Source organism: Labeo rohita, chromosome 1 (assembly GCF_022985175.1).
Source record: "Labeo rohita strain BAU-BD-2019 chromosome 1, IGBB_LRoh.1.0, whole genome shotgun sequence".
In the NCBI taxonomy this organism is placed as follows: domain Eukaryota; kingdom Metazoa; phylum Chordata; class Actinopteri; order Cypriniformes; family Cyprinidae; genus Labeo; species Labeo rohita.
Window position 1 is genome coordinate 15,328,154 of NC_066869.1, and position 20,170 is coordinate 15,348,323.

The window sequence follows — 20,170 nt, forward strand, 5'->3', positions numbered from 1 at the left end:
TGTCAGTGGTGGAAAGAGGACTGAAAATCTGTACTCAAATACAAGTACTGTTTTTGGCAAATTATCCAGTGTGTGTTTGTGTTTCTATTATAAAGTTTTCCATTTTCAATGTGTTTCTATAGCATTAAGCAGTGTTGCCAATGTTGACTTCCTGAACACAATAGCCAATCAGAGGTGTTTAAAGAACTTCACTTCCAGAACAACAATTTACAGATAATGTACTCACCCCCTTGTCATCCCAGATGTTCATGTCTTTCTTTCTTCAGTCGTATAGAAATTATGTTTTTGACGAAAACATTTCAGCATTTTTCTCCATATAATGGACTGATATGGTGCCCACTATTTGGAACTTCCAAAATGCAGTTTAAATGCAGCTTCAAACGATCCCAAATGCAGTTGTAAACGATCCCAACCGAGGAAGAAGGGTCTTATCTAGCGTAACGATCTGTTATTTTCATTTTAAAAAATGTAATTTATATACTTTTTAATGCCATCTTGTCTTACTCTGCTTGGACTGTTTTTGTTCCGGTTCATGACAGTTAGTGTATGTCGAAAAACTTCCATCTCATGTTCTCCCTCAACTTCGAAATCATCCTATATTGCTCTTTTAGCTTATTTGTTAAGAATGTGTTTGATCATCTTTGCATGTTCACGTTGCAAAGACTGAGTCAGTACTTCTGCAGCGATGTAGGATGATTTTGAAATGATTTTTGAAGTTAAGGGAGAAAATACGATTGGAGTTTTTTGACATACCCGAGAGAAAGGCAAGACGAGCATTTGAGGTTAAAAAGTATTTAAATTGTATGTTTTTTATGAAAATAACCAATTGTTTTGCTAGATAAGACCCTTCTTACTCGGCTGGGATCGTTTACAACCGCATTTGGGATGCGTTTGAAGCCACATTTAAACTACATTTTGGAAGTTCGAACTCGGGGCACCATATCAGTCCATTATATGGAGAAAAATGCAGTAATGTTTTCTTCAAATAACATAATTTCTTTACGACTGAAGAAAGAAAGACATGAACATCTTGGATGACAAGGGGGTGAGTACATTATATGTGAATCTGGAGTTCTCCTTTAAGTTAGAATCCACTCAAGAGACGCTTAGCTCATGAGACAAGACATGACACACCACAACATTTTTACACAATATTTTTTTAAAAATCCTCAATGACAGAATACATGAAGAAGAATAGTCTGCAAGTGCATTTTGAAATGTTTTAACTTATCATCTTGCGAATGTCATTTCAGTTCTACTTTCTGAGTATGAATTATCATATGCAGTAAAAGACAGTGATATCCAAGCACTATAAAAGGGTTTGCCACAAACTCAACTGACTGGCTTCTCTCCTGTATGATTTCACATGAGTCTCAGACCTTAGAACTGTATATGAAATATGAGCTTCTCTTCGAAGCTCATTCTTAAAAATCAATGTGCTTCATGATGCCATAGAAGAACCTTTTTTGTCTAAATGGTTCCATAAAGAACCTTTAACATCTGAAGAACCTTTCTATCTCACAACAGTTCTTTGAGGCGAAAGAAGGTTCTTTGAATGTTTCTTTGTGGAACCAAAAATGGTTCTTCTATGGCGTCGTTGTGAAGAACCTTTTAAAGCACCTTTATTTTTTTAAAGTGATACATCCTAACTGAACTCTTGTGTATATAACTTCCATGTATAACTTCTGACTGATTAGTCACTGTTGGGTAACTCCAACAGCAAGAAAACAGACTGGTTTGTGCAGCTAAAATAACTGGAAGCAGATGACACCAGAAGCCTACATTTAAGTTACAAACTGAAAGACTTTTATACTGGACTTTGGCCTGCAGTTAAACATGCTATAGAGGCTAAAAATATACGTAACAACTGTGAAGTCCCACCATGCACTGCTGTGTCAAAAGATCATATTAGCATATAAATATAAAAGATTCAAGATGGACCAGGGCCAACCAGGTTAGACAAATATGGTTTCCATTTAGATTATATAAATTTGACTGTTGATTAGGTGGTCAGTGATTAGGTTGTTAGAACTGAATCACTCAAAAATAATTATAAGGTTTAAGATTTTAAGATTCTTTTGTTTTGAACTGGTGCTGTTCTCTTTGCACATCTAAATATGTTTAATGACGTTTTACAAAGCGCTCCAAAGCACTGATTTAAAACAAAAGATTAATAAGGCTTTTGAAGCTTCACGAAGCGGTGTTTTAAACACGGCCATCACTAATTCATGCTACAGAACCTAAATCAAATGTACACTTCAGAATCCGGGTGGAAGTAGTACTTTTGGAGTACTGTTTTTCCACATATAGATAGTATTCTGCTGGAATATTTATATTTTATGGCTTTATGCTTTTATACTCTTATGTACCTACGCCTTTTCATTATACATATGGCCATATGAACATGACGTTTTGAGGTTGCTAAACCTAGTCCAGCCCTTATGAATTCCCGAACATATTGTATTTCCACTACCACACCTTTATTTTTATTCACTGCTCTTAATTATACTGTTTGTTATGTCACTATTGTTAAGAAGTCTCATTTTTTGGCATGTTGTTTTAATATCTAGAATATCAGTACTCTAAAAAATTATGGTTTAAATACAACCCATTTCAATATGGACAAACCCTGCAACTTTTTTTTTTTTTGACCCAGCGGTTGGGTTGAATGTTTAACCCAACCTTGTGCATAGTTTTATTTAACTCAAAAATGACTATTTGGCTGGCTTAAAATGAACCCAGTATAGGTTTTAAATTAAAAACCAGACATATAATTACTAGGAGCATCAGCAATAAACAAAAGGTGAACATTTATTAATAAGCAGTTAAATTGCAATTATTATTTAAAAACATTTTTAAAACATTTATTGAACATATTAATAGATTCATTTCCAATCTATTTTGGGGTCATTATAAGCATGAAATATAGTAATATTGCTGGGTTTGTCCATATTTTTTTTGGGTTTTTAACCCAGCAATTTTTTGAGTGTAGCATTTTTTGGAGTGTAGCATAGAAATATCTAACAACATACATCTGGTGTCATTATTGAAAATCACAGTATGCTCACTTAAGATATTTATTGACATATACAATTTGAAAAACAGTCAATAGAAATGATAATTACAATAAAATAATTACCATAAAAATTTTTGCACTGCTGGATTCTATGAGGTTTTATGAATGTCATTCATAAAACTCTGTTGTTTGGATCTGTCATCTGTGTTGTTTGGATCTGTCAAAACTGTTGCCAATTTCTAGATAGAGTTATTACGTTGACAGTGACTTGAGCAAAAAAAAAAAAAAACACCCAGTGTCCTGTTTTAGTAAGGCTTGACATGCTGTACACCCTGATAACAGATCCACCCAAAAAAAAAAACAAACAAACAAACAAAAAAAAAAAATGGATGTAAAAGCTGAAAGCTGATCACTTATTTTGATTTTTGACCTCTATTAAATGGGCAGTGCAGTTCAATGTCCAGCAATACATGGCCGTTTTCTTGTCTTTTTTTTTTTTTTTTTTTTTTGGAAATATTGTGGATTTGCATTTTTTGCTCAACAAAACCTCATGAACTGCAGCATGCAGAATTCGACACCTAACAAAACCTGCCTGAGCTGTTTGTTACAAAGCGGTTATACAAAATATAGTGCCTTAAAACTCCCTAAAACGGTTAGTTTGGGTGGATGAAGAAGAAACTTAGGGAGGAACCAAAACTCGGCAGGGAGAGCCAATCCTTTTGGAACATGTTAAAAGAAAATTGTAAGAAATATCAATAATGGTGGGATGAACTAAAAGCACAGGTGCAGCTTCAGGTGGAGGTGACTCTAACATATATAAGACTGATGGGTCACAGTACAGAAGACAGTGGAGTGAAGACTAAGGAACATCTTAAGACTCTTTCATCTGTATCTCCAACAACAGAACGGTAAGACTCATTTTAATATGGTTCTGTCTTTGTATGATTACAGGGTTGTCTATAAATGATAAATATCTGATAAACTGATACATAAATTCACATATTTCATAATTTATATACAGGTATTTTGCATGTTCAGAACTAATATAATAAGCTATTTTTTTATTATTTTATCATTCCATGTGCTATACAGTCATATCAACAAGGTGAATTCTCAGTAAACATAAGATTTTTTGCTAATTAAATATAAATGTACTTCAGCAAAAAAAATGTGAGAAGCCTAACAAAATGATCATATTTATCTCTGCTTGTGTTTAATTTCCAGATTTTGGAGCAGATTTCGGAGACATGAAGAGCAATCTCGCAGTGAAGATGTTGCCTCTGGTTCTGCTGGTGTCCAGTGTGACTGACGGACGGACTATGAATAAATGTGAGCTGAAAGCCAAGCTGGAGGCTGCACAGTTTCAGGACATTATGGTCATGGGAGAAAAATTGAGTGGAAAAGATCTCGTCGCTAGACGTGAGTAATACAGTTACTTTTCCTTTAGATTTCTAAGTAGCTAAGAGGTTTGTTGCCATCATAAATATGCTTTTTGTTTGAGGCAGTTGCCTGCAAGGCAAAAGACTCTGGCTTCAACACCAACTTCATGAAAACCATCAGTGTCTACCATGAAGATGACAATTCCAATGAAAAGGACAATTCCATTGAAAAGGACAATTCCAATGAAGAGGACAATTCCAATGAAGATAACGGCCCACCTCGGTCATCCACTTCCACCTTAAGTCCTACATTAAGACCTGTCACAAGGCCTACCATAAATCCCACCAGAGGCTCCACCTCAGAATCTACCTCAAGCACCACCACAGACTCCAACACAAGATCTGTCACAAGACCTACCAACAATCCCACCAGAGGCTCCACCTCAGAATCTACCTCAAGCACCACCACAGACTCCAACACAAGACCTGTCACAAGGCCTACCATAAATCCCACCAGAGGCTCCACCTCAGAATCTACCACAAGCACCACCACAAGACTGACTACAGGACCTGTCACAAGGCCTACCATAAATCCCACCAGAGGCTCCACCTCAGAATCTACCACAAGCACCACCACAGACTCCACCACAAGACCTGTCACAAGACCTACCAACAATCCCACCAGAGGCTCCACCTCAGAATCTACCACAAGCACCACCACAGACTCCACCACAAGACCTGTCACAAGACCTACCAACAATCCCACCAGAGGCTCCATCTCAGAATCTACCACAAGCACCACCACAGACTCCACCACAAGATCTGTCACAAGACCTACCAACAATCCCACCAGAGGCTCCACCTCAAAATCTACCACAAGCACCACCACAGACTCCAACACAAGATCTGTCACAAGACCTACCAACAATCCCACCAGAGGCTCCACCTCAAAATCTACCACAAGCACCACCACAGACTCCAACACAAGACCTGTCACAAGACCTACCAACAATCCCACCAGAGGCTCCACCTCAGAATCTACCACAAGCACCACCACAGACTCCAACACAAGACCTGTCACAAGACCTACCAACAATCCCACCAGAGGCTCCACCTCAGAATCTACCACAAGCACCACCACAGACTCCAACACAAGATCTGTCACAAGACCTACCAACATCCCACCAGAGGCTTCACCTCAGAATCTACCACAAGCACCACCCAGACTCCAACACAAGCTTCAGAATCTACCACAAGCACCACCACAGACTCCAACACAAGATCTGTCACAAGACCTACCAACAATCCCACCAGAGGCTTCACCTCAGAATCTACCACAAGCACCACCACAGACTCCAACACAAGACCTGTCACAAGACCTACCAACAATCCCACCAGAGGCTCCACCTCAGAATCTACCACAAGCACCACCACAGACTCCAACACAAGATCTGTCACAAGACCTACCAACAATCCCACCAAGACCTCAGAATCTACCACAAGCACCACCACAGACTCCAACACAAGATCTGTCACAAGACCTACCAACAATCCCACCAGAGGCTTCACCTCAGAATCTACCACAAGCACCACCACAGACTCCAACACAAGACCTGTCACAAGACCTACCAACAATCCCACCAGAGGCTCCACCTCAGAATCTACCACAAGCACCACCACAGACTCCAACACAAGATCTGTCACAAGACCTACAACAATCCCACCAGAGGCTCCACCTCAGAATCTACCACAAGCACCACCACAGACTCCAACACAAGATCTGTCACAAGACCTACCAACAATCCCACCAGAGGCTCCACCTCAGAATCTACCACAAGCACCACCACAGACTCCAACACAAGATCTGTCACAAGACCTACCAACAATCCCACCAGAGGCTCCACCTCAGAATCTACCACAAGCACCACCACAGACTCCAACACAAGACCTGTCACAAGACCTACCAACAATCCCACCAGAGGCTCCACCTCAGAATCTACCACAAGCACCACCACAGACTCCAACACAAGACCTGTCACAAGACCTACCAACAATCCCACCAGAGGCTCCACCTCAGAATCTACCACAAGCACCACCACAGACTCCAACACAAGATCTGTCACAAGACCTACCAACAATCCCACCAGAGGCTTCACCTCAGAATCTACCACAAGCACCACCACAGACTCCAACACAAGACCTGTCACAAGACCTACCAAGCACCACCACAGACTCCAACACAAGACCTGTCACAAGACCTACCAACAATCCCACCAGAGGCTTCACCTCAGAATCTACCACAAGCACCACCACAGACTCCAACACAAGACCTGTCACAAGACCTACCAACAATCCCACCAGAGGCTCCATCTCAGAATCTACCACAAGCACCACCACAGACTCCAACACAAGACCTGTCACAAGACCTACCAACAATCCCACCAGAGGCTCCACCTCAGAATCTACCTCAAGCACCACCACAGACTCCAACACAAGATCTGTCACAAGACCTACCAACAATCCCACCAGAGGCTCCATCTCAGAATCTACCACAAGCACCACCACAGACTCCACTGCAAGACCTGTCACAAGACCTACCAACAATCCCACCAGAGGCTCCACCTCAGAATCTACCTCAAGCACCACGCCAGACTCCACCTTAAGCTCTACCTCAGGCTCCACTTCAACCCCCACCACAGACTCCAACACAAGACCCACCACAAGACCTGGCACAAACCCTACCATAAATCCCACTAGAGGCTCCACCTCAGGATCTACCACAAGCACCACCACAGACTCCACCTCAAGCTCCACTTCAACCTCCACCACAGACTCCAACACAAGACCCACTGCAAGACCAACCGCAAGACCTGGCACAAACCCTACCATAAATCCCACTAGAGGCTCCACCTCAGGATCTACCACAAGCACCACCACAGACTCCAACACAAGACCCACTGCAAGACCTGGCACAAACCCTACCATAAATCCCACTAGAGGCTCCACCTCAGGATCTATTACAAGCACCACCACAGACTCCACCTCAAGCCCCACTTCAACCTCCACCACAGACTCCAAAACAAAACATACCGCAAGTCCTGCCACAGGCAACAACTCAGGATCTACCACAAGCACCACCACAGGCTCCAGCAGAAATCTCTCCTCAGGACCCTTCACAATCTCTCCTTCAAAATCCACCCCAGGGAATGCCTCGAGTAACCGCAGAGTCCGGCGTGACATTCGTGGTTTTAACACACCCAGCCATCCCATCTTTAGGGAGAAGGAGCCTGTAGTCGGGCGCCTGTATGGAGTGTTTCAGCTCAGTGATCAGTGGGCCTGTGATTCTGGCAAGGAGCCATCTCTCAATATTTGCAATATGAAATGTACTGGTAAGTTTGCAGGGAAACATCACAAACATTATAAATAAGATATACTTGAATGTTGTCATTCTTTAGAAGTATGAACCAAAGAAAGCCAAATTAATCTGATATTTTAACTTTTTTTTTTTTAACCAAAGCTTTACTTGATGATGATATTACAAATGACATTGCTTGCCTTAAGACCCTGATGAACAGCATGTAAGTACACATGAGAATAAACAAACACTTATTTACATAACACCATACTTCTTATTTTACCTGTTAGGTGTATTAAATTAAATATAAATATTTATTAAATATAAATTCAAAAACAAATTATTCAGTATATTAACAGACAGATGTTTACAACTAAATAAACAATTAGAAAATGAAAAAAAAAAAAACTGAATCTGTGAAGATTTTTTTCAATCCAGTAATTATATTTATCACTGTCTTCTTTTGTAACAGGCCACCTAGACCTACCGTGAAGCCCCCTGTTTTGAAGAAGATGTAAGTCGAAAATATTTTTGTATTATAATTTTACTAATCATGTCAATACATGCTAAATATATAATACATAAAATATAAATTAAAATACGTACATATTATAGTGCCTTTTATGGAACAAATTGTATTTTGGAGGTTGTTTTGCTTGTTTAGTAAGGTGTTTGTTAATGGTGTCAATTAATTACAGTCAAAAACATCATATTTTACCAACTGTGTGAAGTAAAGTTACCAAAGTAACTATGGCACGTACTGTGTCGAATTCTGTTCAACATGTTGTGACATGGTGAAATAATGAGCTTGACACAAATTCAACTAGTGCATTGTGTTTCTCAACATGTGAAAACAGACAGTGATTAATTATTACATGTCAGACATCATAGGCTTAGGAAATCAAATCTGAAGGTTTATTGTGTGACTGTGTTTTCTGTGTGTTACAGCTTGAACTTTTTGTTTGTGAAGGAGTGCCGTGCTGTCGTTCACTGGAAATACTTTGCTGAGTGTTTTAGAAGAATATCCCCTGCCTTTTATTAAATGGTTATGTGTCATTGGTTGTGGAACCTGTTCTAAGTTTAAATATCCAAAGACTCTTGACTAAGGGTGTTTGTTCATTAAGGCACTTTATTTTATTACTGCAGTATTGTTATTTGTCATTTTTGTCTAAACGTTTAATGAAACTTTCGCTTCCTTGTATTGTGTTGATGGTGTTCTGATCATTAAAATAATATTAAAACAAACTGAAGTGCTCTTTTTTTCCTTCTGCACATTTTATTCTTCAGAAAAAAAGAAGTATTTTTAAGTCAGGAAACAGCCTGTGAAAAACAACTACATAAAAGTGCGTTTCTGCCTAATAATAGCAATGCTAGATGTATAAATGGCTAAAAAGGTTCATTCAACAAAAAAGGTAAAGATGAAGGCAAGTAAAAAAAAAGTTCAAATCCTTTCTTGTAATATGCAGAGGTTATAGTTACATATAGTTACATACAGAACTGTTACATATAATAACTAAGTTTACATATACAGTAACAGTGTTGGGGGTAACGCATTACAAGTAACGTGAGTTACGTAATAATAATATTACTTTTTTCAAGTAACTAGTAAAGTAACGCATTACTTTTGAATTTCTATGAAAATATCTGAGTTACTTTTTTCCCCATTTATTGATTGACAAGTTTTTCGCAAAATTGGGAGTAAACATGATGTTACTGTATTCTAGACTAAATGTGAACATGCATGAATTCATCTCGCTCACAAAAAACGGATTCAGTATTCCTCAAAATGAATAGAAACAGTGAAATGCAAACTCAGAATATGACACAACCCTGCAATAATTAAATATGTTAAATAAAACAAATATCCTTTAATCCCATTTTATTAACCAGTTTCTTTGCTGCTGACCTTCGATGACCTTCAACCGTACTAATAAGCAAAAATTACTTCAGATAAACTAACATTTGTGCTTCATTTTTTATAGCTGAAGAGTGATCTCCTGCATAAATATACTTTTCTTTCAGCCTGTGGTGAATTCATTTCACTAAAAGGGAAAAAGGGCTTTTACATTAAAATTGTTTTATATTAAAAACAAAGAAGCAAACCTTGCCCAGATTTAAAACGTAACGCAAAAGTAATTACTTTCCATAAAAAGTAACTAAGTAACATAATTAATTACTTTTTCAGGGAGTAACGCAAAATTGTAATGCATTACTTTTAAAAGTAACTTTCCCCAACACTGTACAGTAATATTTATACATAGAAGTTATTAATCGTACTGTTAAAAGCTAGAGCTGTCAGGGAGTTATTTTATTATTATTATTATTATTATTATTTTCGAATACTACTGCTAATGATAATTGTAATATAATGATAATACTTACAATTTAGTAAATGTTAAAAAACGATTCAAAATATGTATACGTCATTTAGAATTAATGGTGTTTCTATATATGTAGAAGATATTGAACATCTATTTTTCTATTGCCCGTATGATATTTCATTTTGGACTGATTTTAAAACAGACATAACAAAGAAATTAAGCAAACCCCTTAATTTAGATTCTCATGATATTTTACTTTGTTTTCAAAACCCCTCTTTTTCTAATAAACAGGTTTATATTATAAATCTCTTAATTATCTAAGCAAAGTTTTATATTCACAAGTCAGTAAGTCAGAAGAAACCATTATATATGTGACCCTGGACCACAAAACCAGTCATAAGTGTCAATTTTTCAAAATTGAGCTTTATACATCATCTGAAAGCTGAATAAATAGGCTTTCCAATGATGGATGGTTTGTTAGGATAGAACAATATTTGGCCAAGGTAAAACTATTTCAGTATATGGAATCTGAGGGTGCAAAAAATTCGAAATATTGAGAAAATCGCCTTTAGAGTTTTCCAAAATAAGTTCTTTGCAATGCATATTACTAATCAAAAATTAAGTTTTGATATATTTACAGTAGGAAATTTACAAAATATCTTCATGGAACATAATCTTTACTTAATATCCTAATGATTTTTGGCATAAAAGAAAAATCTATAATTTTGACCCATACAATGTATTTTTGGCTATTGCTACAAATACACCCCAGCGACTTAAGACTGGTTTTTGGTCCAGGGTCACATATTACATTTTGTAATACTGATCTTAAAATTTACCTAGAAACCCTCTCCAACATTAGATCTCAAAATAAGAAGCTCATAAAAACAAAACAAATTTTAAAGCTTTTCAAATTTATGTAACTGCCCTGGAATTTCTTTGTTTTTACTGTTATTTATTTTTTACTTTTTTTTTTTTTTTATGTATGTTTGTGTTCATTTTGTGTTTCCTCTTTCTGCTGTTCTTTATTTATTTTTTTGCAGTTGAATTTGCCATTTGAAATGTGCAATGTTGCCTTGTCTTTTTGTTTGATGATGAAACTGAATTTAAAAAAAAAAAAAAAAAGTAATTTTGATTATATTATGGCCGCTTCTTAAACGGAAGGCTGCATCCTCCGGAGGTCGTATTTGCAAGCTGCATACGTCATAAAGAAGATCTAATTTTATAATATTTACAGTTATAAGTTTGACCCTTATTCTTAGTGAAGTAAACTGTTGTAATATTCTTATGACAGTGTATATGTAATGCTCAGTTACCTCAGAGTTACCTGAAACAAACCAGGCTTGATGACGTATGTTTATATTAAAAGACCGGAAGTAAACGCGCAGTGAAGGAAGGCGCGCTGCGCGTGACGCGGATCACATGATCCCTGTCAACATCCAGCATGGCTGACGCGGACAGCCAGAGATGTGTGAGCGCTTTATTAAACGGAATCACGCAGAGACTTTATTATGGCAATACAGAAATCACGGAGGAGTTTCTTAAGAATGAGCTCTACGTCGAGATGACGCAGGACGAGTTCCGCGCACTACACGACAAGATGAGGTCGCTTCTGAAGGTGCTTTCTCCTCTACCGCTGCTCTCTATAGCAGTTTAACACGACAGCAAAGACGATTAGCGCTTCTGCAGTAAAATACAAGCGGAAGCATTTCACTGAGATCTTTCGTTGTTTACTAAGTTGCACCTGGTTGTTTACTAGGTGTGGACTGCATTGTTTTCTGTCTGCCACTAGAGAGCAGCAGATGTCTTGCATCGCCAATGGTAGCTGTCAATTATTACATTTCACTGAATTACGTGCAGGTGGTAGCAATGACGTTCACATTTTATCGTTATAAAATGTATAATTTTTAACCTGTATTCTATATTATACTGTATGCTTTTTATGCTTTTTTATTAAATGCTAAATACACAACTTTAAAGCCGTGATACAGATATTACATTGAAATAGAAAACATACTATGGGATTTACAAAATTAAAAGATTAAAAAATACAGAACATAAATTAAAGATACCATTTTCAAGATTTACTTTCCAATTAGCTTAAGACTTTAGCCTTTAAACATTTGTTTATCATTAAAACATTTAATCAATAAACATATAAACACAATAAACAGTCAATAAACAAATTCTTTTTTATTTGCTTTAAAGATTCACCATAAAATCAGATGTTTTTTATTCAAAATATATAGATCTTTACAAATTATTTTTGTATCACTAAGATACTATATTATATTAATGTTTTGAATTTTTATTTTTTTAAAGATTTTATTTTTGTACTTTTTGTTTTCATTGTAATTTTAGTTTAATTAATTTGTTGTGTTTTTTCATTTTTAGTTAAAATATTTTATTTATTAATATTTTGAATTATTTTTTATATATTTCTGTTTCATTGTTTTAGTAATTTTGTTGAGTGTTTTTGTCATTTTTATTTTAAAAAATACTTTTACTAATATTTTAAATTCTAAAATTTAATATTTTCTGTTTTCATTGTAATTTTAGTAACTAGTAATTTTGAGTGTTTGTCATTTTAATAAAAAAAAACTACTTTATTTATTAACGTTTTAAATTCATTTTTATTTCTATATTCTCAGTTTTCAGTTTCAGTAAATTTAAGTGTTTTTGTCATTTTTATTTTAAAAATATTTTATAAAAATATTGTCATTTTTAATTATTTTATTTGTTTAATTTTAGTTATTTCAATACATTGAGTAAATCAATGAAAATGAGACATACTTGGCAAGAAAGCTGAAATAACTAAATTATATATATTTAAAAATAAATAAATAAATGTTTAATTTAAAGTGTTTTTTTTTTTTGTTTTGTTTTATATAATGACCCTGCTACAGTACAATTAAGTTTGTCCCGCCTCCCACCACCCTTGACCTCATGTTTCTATCTTTCCGTCAGTCCATTGCATCAGCAGACATGGATCAGGCACAGCTGGAAGCGTTCCTCACGGCGCAGACGCGGAAGCAGGGTGGCGGCGGCGTTACTCCGGAGCAGGCGGCCGCTCTGGCGCGCTTCTGGAAAGCCCACCGGACACGGGTACGAGAGAGTCTACTGGCTCAGAGTCGCTGGGAGCCCGGCCTCAGGGGCCTAAAGTGGAGGGTGGACTTGCACACATCCGCCAGCAGGGGGCAGGTGTCCAACAGTCCCGTAGCCCTGGTGGAGTTAGAGCTCGGGCGCACCGGAGAGGTGAGAACTTAAGAAATGAAGGATAAATTCTTAGAAATTTAAGGGGTGGATCTTCATATGAAGTGTTTTGAAAAAAACTATGGTGTTTGACTTCTGCAAGTCTTTGCCTGCTGAAATCAGGGAATTGTGTGCACCTGAGAGTTTTGATGATGATTTCTTTACACAGTCTCTTGGAAAATGTGGGTATTCAGTCTGGAGACAAAGAGTGTAATTGCACACACCTTTGAATATGTGCAGGCATGTCCCAAAAAGAATCACCCCTCTGTGTGGTTTTATTTGACACTGGCAGGAGCTCTGACATGTTGGGTGTTTATTGAAAGATGTATATAGAGAAAAGTATGTGTTGTTTTTTTTTATTGCTGGTGCAGTTTAAAACCCCTATAAGCTTCAGTTTAAGTGGAAAATGCTTGAGGTGAAATATTGAGAGAAATTCAAGAGAAAACTAAAACTGAAAACCATAAAGCATTTTCATGCTTTGAGGTAAAATAAATGTTAACCAAAAAAAAAAGATTTTAAAAAAGTTTTCACTTGACTAAAACGGAATAAAAATTAATAAAAATATATAGGCAGTAAATACTAAACATGACAAAACAACAGAATTATACAATATTAGACTATAAAGTTATGCTATAAAAATATTAAAAATAAAAACTGATTCAGATTACTAATAAAACTGAAATATTGTCTAATTAATGCTAAAATAACACTGGAATTTTTTTTAAATAGTCTTTTAGCAAATAGTTTATATCAATTGCATAACATATTATAGCATGTGCATTAACTACCTGCCTAGTAATATTGCATAAGTAACTCTAAACTCTTGCTAACTCTTGTTGTAACTCATACAGAGTCCAAAAAGGATTTCTAATCAGTTGTGAAGTTGCTTAAAGGAGTAGTTCACATCCAGGACAAAAATGTACAGATAATGTACTCACCCCTTGTCATCCAAGATGTTCATGTCTTTCTTCAGTTGTGAAGAAATTGTTTTTTGAGGAAAACATTTCAGGATTTCTCTCCATATAGTGGACTTCTATAGTGTCCATGAGTTTGAACTTCCAAAATGCATTCTCTAAATAATCCCATCAGAGGAAGAAGGGTCTTATCTAGTGACACGATCAGTCATTTTCTAAAAAAAAAAAAGAAATAAATAAAAATGCATATGCTTGTACTAAATGTACTCTATGCATTTCGGTTCAAACTCAGGGCAGAAGTCCATTATATGGAGAGAATTCCTGAAATGTTTTCCTCAAGAAACATAATTTCTTTACAACTGAAGAACGAAAGACATAAACATCTTGGATGTCAAGGGGGTGAGTACATCTGTAAATTTTTGTTCTAGAAGTGACCTAATCCTTTCATTCTTTACTTCTGATGATTGACAACGGTTTTGAATAATCTTCTGCACACCTGCCACATAAGTGTTGCATTGATACTAGATATTCAGTATAATGCAAACTAGGCTCTTGTGTGGAAAAAATGCAAATTGCAGGTGAAATGAGAAAAGTTACTGCTAAAAAGAATTTTTAGCAGAAGCCAAATTGTTTGTCTATCTTTCTGTCTATCTATCTATCTATCTATCTACCTATCTATCTATTATTCATCATTATTCATTATTATTTTATGACTAATAGCTGTTCAGAGGTTTTGTGTAACTTTCTGTAACTGCAAGTCATTCTGCTTTCAGTTCAGTTTCCTGAAACTACATTTGAATTAATGGAAAGCATAAATTAATAATTAAGGAAAGGTATAACGGCAGTGTAAGCGGTAAAACGCACTCTGAAAATGTATTTCCCACAACCTTAGTTTGATTATTTATTTTGTAATGATTTTATTATTATTTATAAAAAATAACTGATTATTTATTTAGAAGTAATTATATAATATTTTATATATTTTCTTAACACAGTCTTTAACAACTATTTTAGTAGTCATTTATATTTGTCATTTACAGGTAATATGTTTTTCTTTGCATATTTGTGTATATTCCTAAGTGTTTGTTATTTACAGAAATACACTAAGCATTTCTATAATCAAAATGTGTAGTAGTGGCCATTATTAAAATGAAAACTAAGGCTGTCAGTAACGATTATTTTACTGACTAATCAAGTAATCGGATGATTATAATTTTTGTGATAATAAAAATAGTGTGTAGGGCTGTCACTTATTATTATTTTGGTAATTGAGTAATCAGTTGATTATTCTGACGATTAGCGAGTAATCGCATAATTATAACACATTTTGTTTAAATAAAAATAGACCTAAGCATTAGTATCAAACGCAAGAAGTCATGTGGTTTTATTGAACAAAACTGTTAAACTGCATAATGTATTATAAACAATAGAACTAATGTACATTATGCATTGTAACAAATGACTGCAGAGGGCGCCAAAGGCCTGATGATTGTTTTTACACTTTAATGCATGATCTAATCCTTGTTTAATATGCACTAAACAACATTTAGTCTACTTCATTTTTAATATTTGGCCATTTCTTTACGACAGAAACGCTACAGCCACATATATGCATCACATATATGTATTTAAATGAATCGTAGTCTTTATGAATTCACAATAGCATGATGCTTTATTATGACTTTAAATAGCTTTAATATATCATGAGCCTTGGAAAACAATCTAATAATGCCTTTCATGGATTTTCGGTATTTTGCCAGTTACTCGACACAGATTTTTTTTTAATCAAGTACTTGAATTGAATTGAGGAATAGTGACAGCCCTAGTTAAAACTCATCAGTATGTTCCTGATATATTGATATCAATATGTGCTTGAGGTTTTGAGCTCTAATGCAGGTCCCGTGATATCAAGAGGTCTGGGTTACAGGACACAGAAACCCATTAGCAACATTAACCGTCATTATTCTGCCATTAAGTCTTTCCGCTTATCATCAGCTCTTCCTATGAAGTTCAATTTGCAGATTTGAGATGCTTCTCAGTAATATCTGCTGTATGTTATTGTTTCACTTCAGTGCGTCAAGACGAGAATGACAGCCTTTTTTTGAATGTATGATTGTTTTTTTGTAAATGCACATTTAGTGCTGTAAGAGGAGCCTCCTCTGCACTGTAAGTGGCTTTCAGCCCGTTTGTTTGTCTGTGTGAGTGCTTGTTTTGTATCATTCGTGATGTATGCAGAGAGATGCATTACACACTGTATGATTCATGCTCGGTGAATAGAGGACTGTAGAGTATTCAGTTGTCTTCAGAGCAGGAGGAGAGCAGAAAGGCCGCTCTTCACAGGCGCAATGAAGCTGAAATGATGAGACTGATTCTTCAATCACGAGATCAGTTACTACAGGATACAACCACAAATCATTTCAGATAGTGCTGTGTTTGTGTTAGACTGTAAGAGAATATGGCTGTCGGTCATGCATTAGAATGCTAATAATACAAGTAAAAATTGCATTTTCTAAATTAAAATGACTTCTTTACATTTTCAGGATAGACAACTAGACATTGTGAGACTCTTCTCTGAAGGTTTCAGATCATGCTGCTCTTTCCAGTTTTGCGCTCTGTGCTTGCAGCCCTCATCAGTCAGCCTAATTTGATTTCACAGATGAAATTGCGCCTTAATTGGGTTAGTTTATTGAATATCGTTGTCAATTGTGATAAGCCTTTCCAATGTTGTTATATTTACTCAAGTCACTGTTGCTGTGGACGCAGGTGATGCGAATGGCTATTGTGAGCATACAAAGGAGCTTGACATCAGTCATTCATTCATGCAGCAGCTAAACAGGATGTTTTGAGAGTCACACCTGTTATTAAATGCATGGATGTAGCACGGGGATGGCATCCCCCTGATTGAAAAAAATGACAAAAGCCATCCCCTTTGGATTATTAATATTAAATATTATGTAAAACTTATCATGCAAATGAAATGTTAAAATTGTCTATGTATAATAATGTACGAACTAAATAACAGCGTTTGACCAATCAGACCTTGGTACTGTAACAAGCTGTGCACAAGCTAAAGCAATTTTTTTACATTTTCGCGCAAAATGGTTCAAGCGCAAATTTTGAATTTCTTTCAAACGCTATGATATTTCCTCGATTAGAATTTAAAGACATTTCCCTGACATAATGTTATTGTGACCTGTGAGGGACTGACGGACTATAAGAGAGCTGACGTTATCGACTATGTCACAGATGTTGCAAAAAACAAACAAAAACACAGCATTCATTTAATAAAGCTGTTTTTTTTTAACTAAGTATGAAAAAAAGTGTTTAAAAATTAGACATATTTTGTAATCAATGTGTAAAATTAGCTACAGGATCCCTTGACCACACCATCCCAGCCGAATTATTATTATTTTTTTTTTGGATCTGGATATGGTCGAAAGTGGACAAGCTCAAAATGTTTTACACCCCGTTTACACCTGTACTTAGCGTTGTCCACGTGTGATCAGATCGTCGACAACGCATGTTAATACCAGGTGTAAACAGATGTGAACGAGCTGTTTAAACCAAACGTGTCAAAACAAATGTTCTTTCACTCCATTTATCCTATACAGACTCAAGCACGTGGACTGTGTGAGAGCAAACGTGCATTTGTATACTGAATCCAGTGTAGACAAAATAGCGGCAGTGAATGCCAGTGGGCAGGGCCTATGTTGAGAAGATGACTATTTGTTGGTTGACATCACCCTGGCACCTCGGATCCAAAGGAGCTTGTTTTTGGAGCATAATTAAATTAATGCTTTGTTTATAATGAAGAGGATGTTTTAAGCTATGAAACATGCATCATATAAGACCTCTTATATGCCAAAGGATCAAGGCAAATTTGATTTCTCATGTCATCTTTAATAGTTCTATAAGTTTTCCAACCATTAGTCAGAAGTGTATGCAGTTACCAGGGATCTCCTCTCAGTTGATGGTGCTGTTACTCAGCCACTTGTACCTGTATGCAGGTTTTTTTTTTAAAAAAATTCACACCATGTGCATAATTCAAACTGGTTTACCCTTTGAACCAGTATATTGCCCAGCCCTGCTATATATGTTGGAGTCCTTCTAGTTTGTTACCTGGTGAAAATCAGCCCAGTTACTGAGCTCAAATTAATCATTTTTTCTCAATTTTCAATTAGTAATTGGTAACTGGTTACCATTCACAATAAAAATGTAACATTAGTTGATGCATTGGTTATCATAAACTAACAATGAATACAACTTTTACAGCATTTATTAACCTAGGTTAAAGTATTTATCAATCTTACTATTCTGGGTTAATTTTTTGTTTAAGTGGTAATACATTTTAACTTTGTCACTTATACGAATTACCATTAGTCAGAGTATTATGAAAAAAATGAATTCGCAATGAACAATAATGTATTATTAATCTAATGTTTCAGTAGTTAATTATAATTATTAATGTGTACTTACACTATTATTAAAACGGTTGGGGTCAGTGTGATTTTTATTTTTTTATTTATTTATTTATTTATTATTTATTAAACAAATTATTTAATGAATTATTGAGTAAGGATATATTAAATTGATCTGAAATTACAGTAAAAACAAATATTTTTTACATTTCTATTTTAAATAAGTGCTGTTCTTTTCAACTTTCTATTCATCAAAGAAACCGGAAAAAATATTTTCAACATTGATAATTAGATAATAATAATAATTTTTGAAGGATCATATGACACTGAAGACTGGAGTAATGATGCTAAAAATTCATTACATACACACTATATTACAATAGAAAACTATAGTAACAATATTTTGCAATATAACTGTTTTTGCTGTATTTTGACTAAATAACTGAACCCTAAGTGGGAAGTATAAGAGATTTCTTGGGTAACAAAATTTGCCCTTCCTGAAGGGAACACTAGTACGTATCAGGAAATAGTGTTTAGCTTGTAGGTTAGTTTAGGTTTTAAACTATGATTGTGTGTAAATGAATCACAATGTAGGAGACGCTTCACGTATCCTATGATGTCGTAATGACCTACTTCAGCTGCTGATGTCATCTGACGCCCATTCTTCTGCCTTTCTGGATCATTTGACAATAAAGCTTCTTTTGCTGCTCTGTAATTACAGGACAATATAGTCATCTGGTCATAATCATAAAATAAACCATGAGGGTGATCAGCATCCAGGCAAGAATCAAAGGCTAAATGGGCATTATTCCACTTTGACATGGCATTGTTTTACAATTTTGTGAGGTGAAAGAATACAGAGGGATATGAGTGATAGGAAACTAAGTAGAAAAACAGTTCAGACAATGATTAATTATGCAGTTCAGCGTCACTATGGAAACATTTGCTCACAGAATGCTGAACGACCAATCAGAATCAAGAATTCCAGGGCAATCTAGTTCTTTATCATTCAAACGACTGTTTAAAAACATTCTATTTACTGATTCCAAATAACAAGTTCGGAATTCTGAGAATTTTTGATGTCATTTTTCTTTGAGTGGGAGCTACTTTGACAGTTTTTCCTGTATTGTGAACCCTACACCGCTGTGTTGATGCAGGTTGACTCAGTAACAGGTGTGTTTAGTAATGTGTCAGCATTACTAAAATTACACATTGACACCGAGCACAAATGTGTTGTTTAAAATGTTATTAGGTCAGTTCAGGTTTACCGTTCACATGTAAACGGCTTATGTTTCTTTCTCTCTGTATTCCAGACCTCTGAGTTTGTGTGTTTGGAGTTTGACGAGCAGAAGGTGAATATGGTGCTGAAGAAGATGGCAGAACTTCAGGAGAGCATCGACAGTGTCGTGCATCGCAGCTAGAGCTCATCTGCCTCTTTATAGACCATTTCACTAGATGTAAACATGCTGATCCCGATACACTTCCTGTTTCTTTTTTTTTTTTTTTTTTCTTTTT

The 20,170-nt window shown here is 35.7% G+C and overlaps 3 protein-coding genes across 3 annotated transcripts; 2 read left to right on the top strand and 1 right to left on the bottom strand.

Annotated features, from left to right (window-relative positions):
• Positions 1–3,794: 3,794 nt before the first annotated feature.
• On the top strand, positions 3,795–4,902 carry LOC127162926 (arp2/3 complex-activating protein rickA-like). Its single transcript, XM_051105858.1, has 4 exons — positions 3,795–3,924; positions 4,241–4,435; positions 4,522–4,698; positions 4,745–4,902. The coding sequence occupies exons 2-4, from the start codon at positions 4,264–4,266 to the stop codon at positions 4,900–4,902; spliced, it is 507 nt and encodes a 168-aa protein (XP_050961815.1). The 5' UTR covers positions 3,795–3,924; positions 4,241–4,263.
• A 75-nt stretch (positions 4,903–4,977) lies between these two features.
• LOC127162930 (uncharacterized) lies at positions 4,978–7,783 on the bottom strand. Its single transcript, XM_051105871.1, has 6 exons — positions 6,642–7,783; positions 6,272–6,595; positions 5,881–6,020; positions 5,691–5,802; positions 5,066–5,565; positions 4,978–5,013 (listed from the first exon to the last, which is right to left on the bottom strand). The coding sequence occupies exons 1-6, from the start codon at positions 7,663–7,665 to the stop codon at positions 4,978–4,980; spliced, it is 2,136 nt and encodes a 711-aa protein (XP_050961828.1). The 5' UTR covers positions 7,666–7,783.
• A 3,691-nt stretch (positions 7,784–11,474) lies between these two features.
• Positions 11,475–20,170, top strand: commd1 (copper metabolism (Murr1) domain containing 1). Its single transcript, XM_051121771.1, has 3 exons — positions 11,475–11,689; positions 13,039–13,326; positions 19,969–20,170. The coding sequence occupies exons 1-3, from the start codon at positions 11,516–11,518 to the stop codon at positions 20,074–20,076; spliced, it is 570 nt and encodes a 189-aa protein (XP_050977728.1). The 5' UTR covers positions 11,475–11,515; the 3' UTR covers positions 20,077–20,170.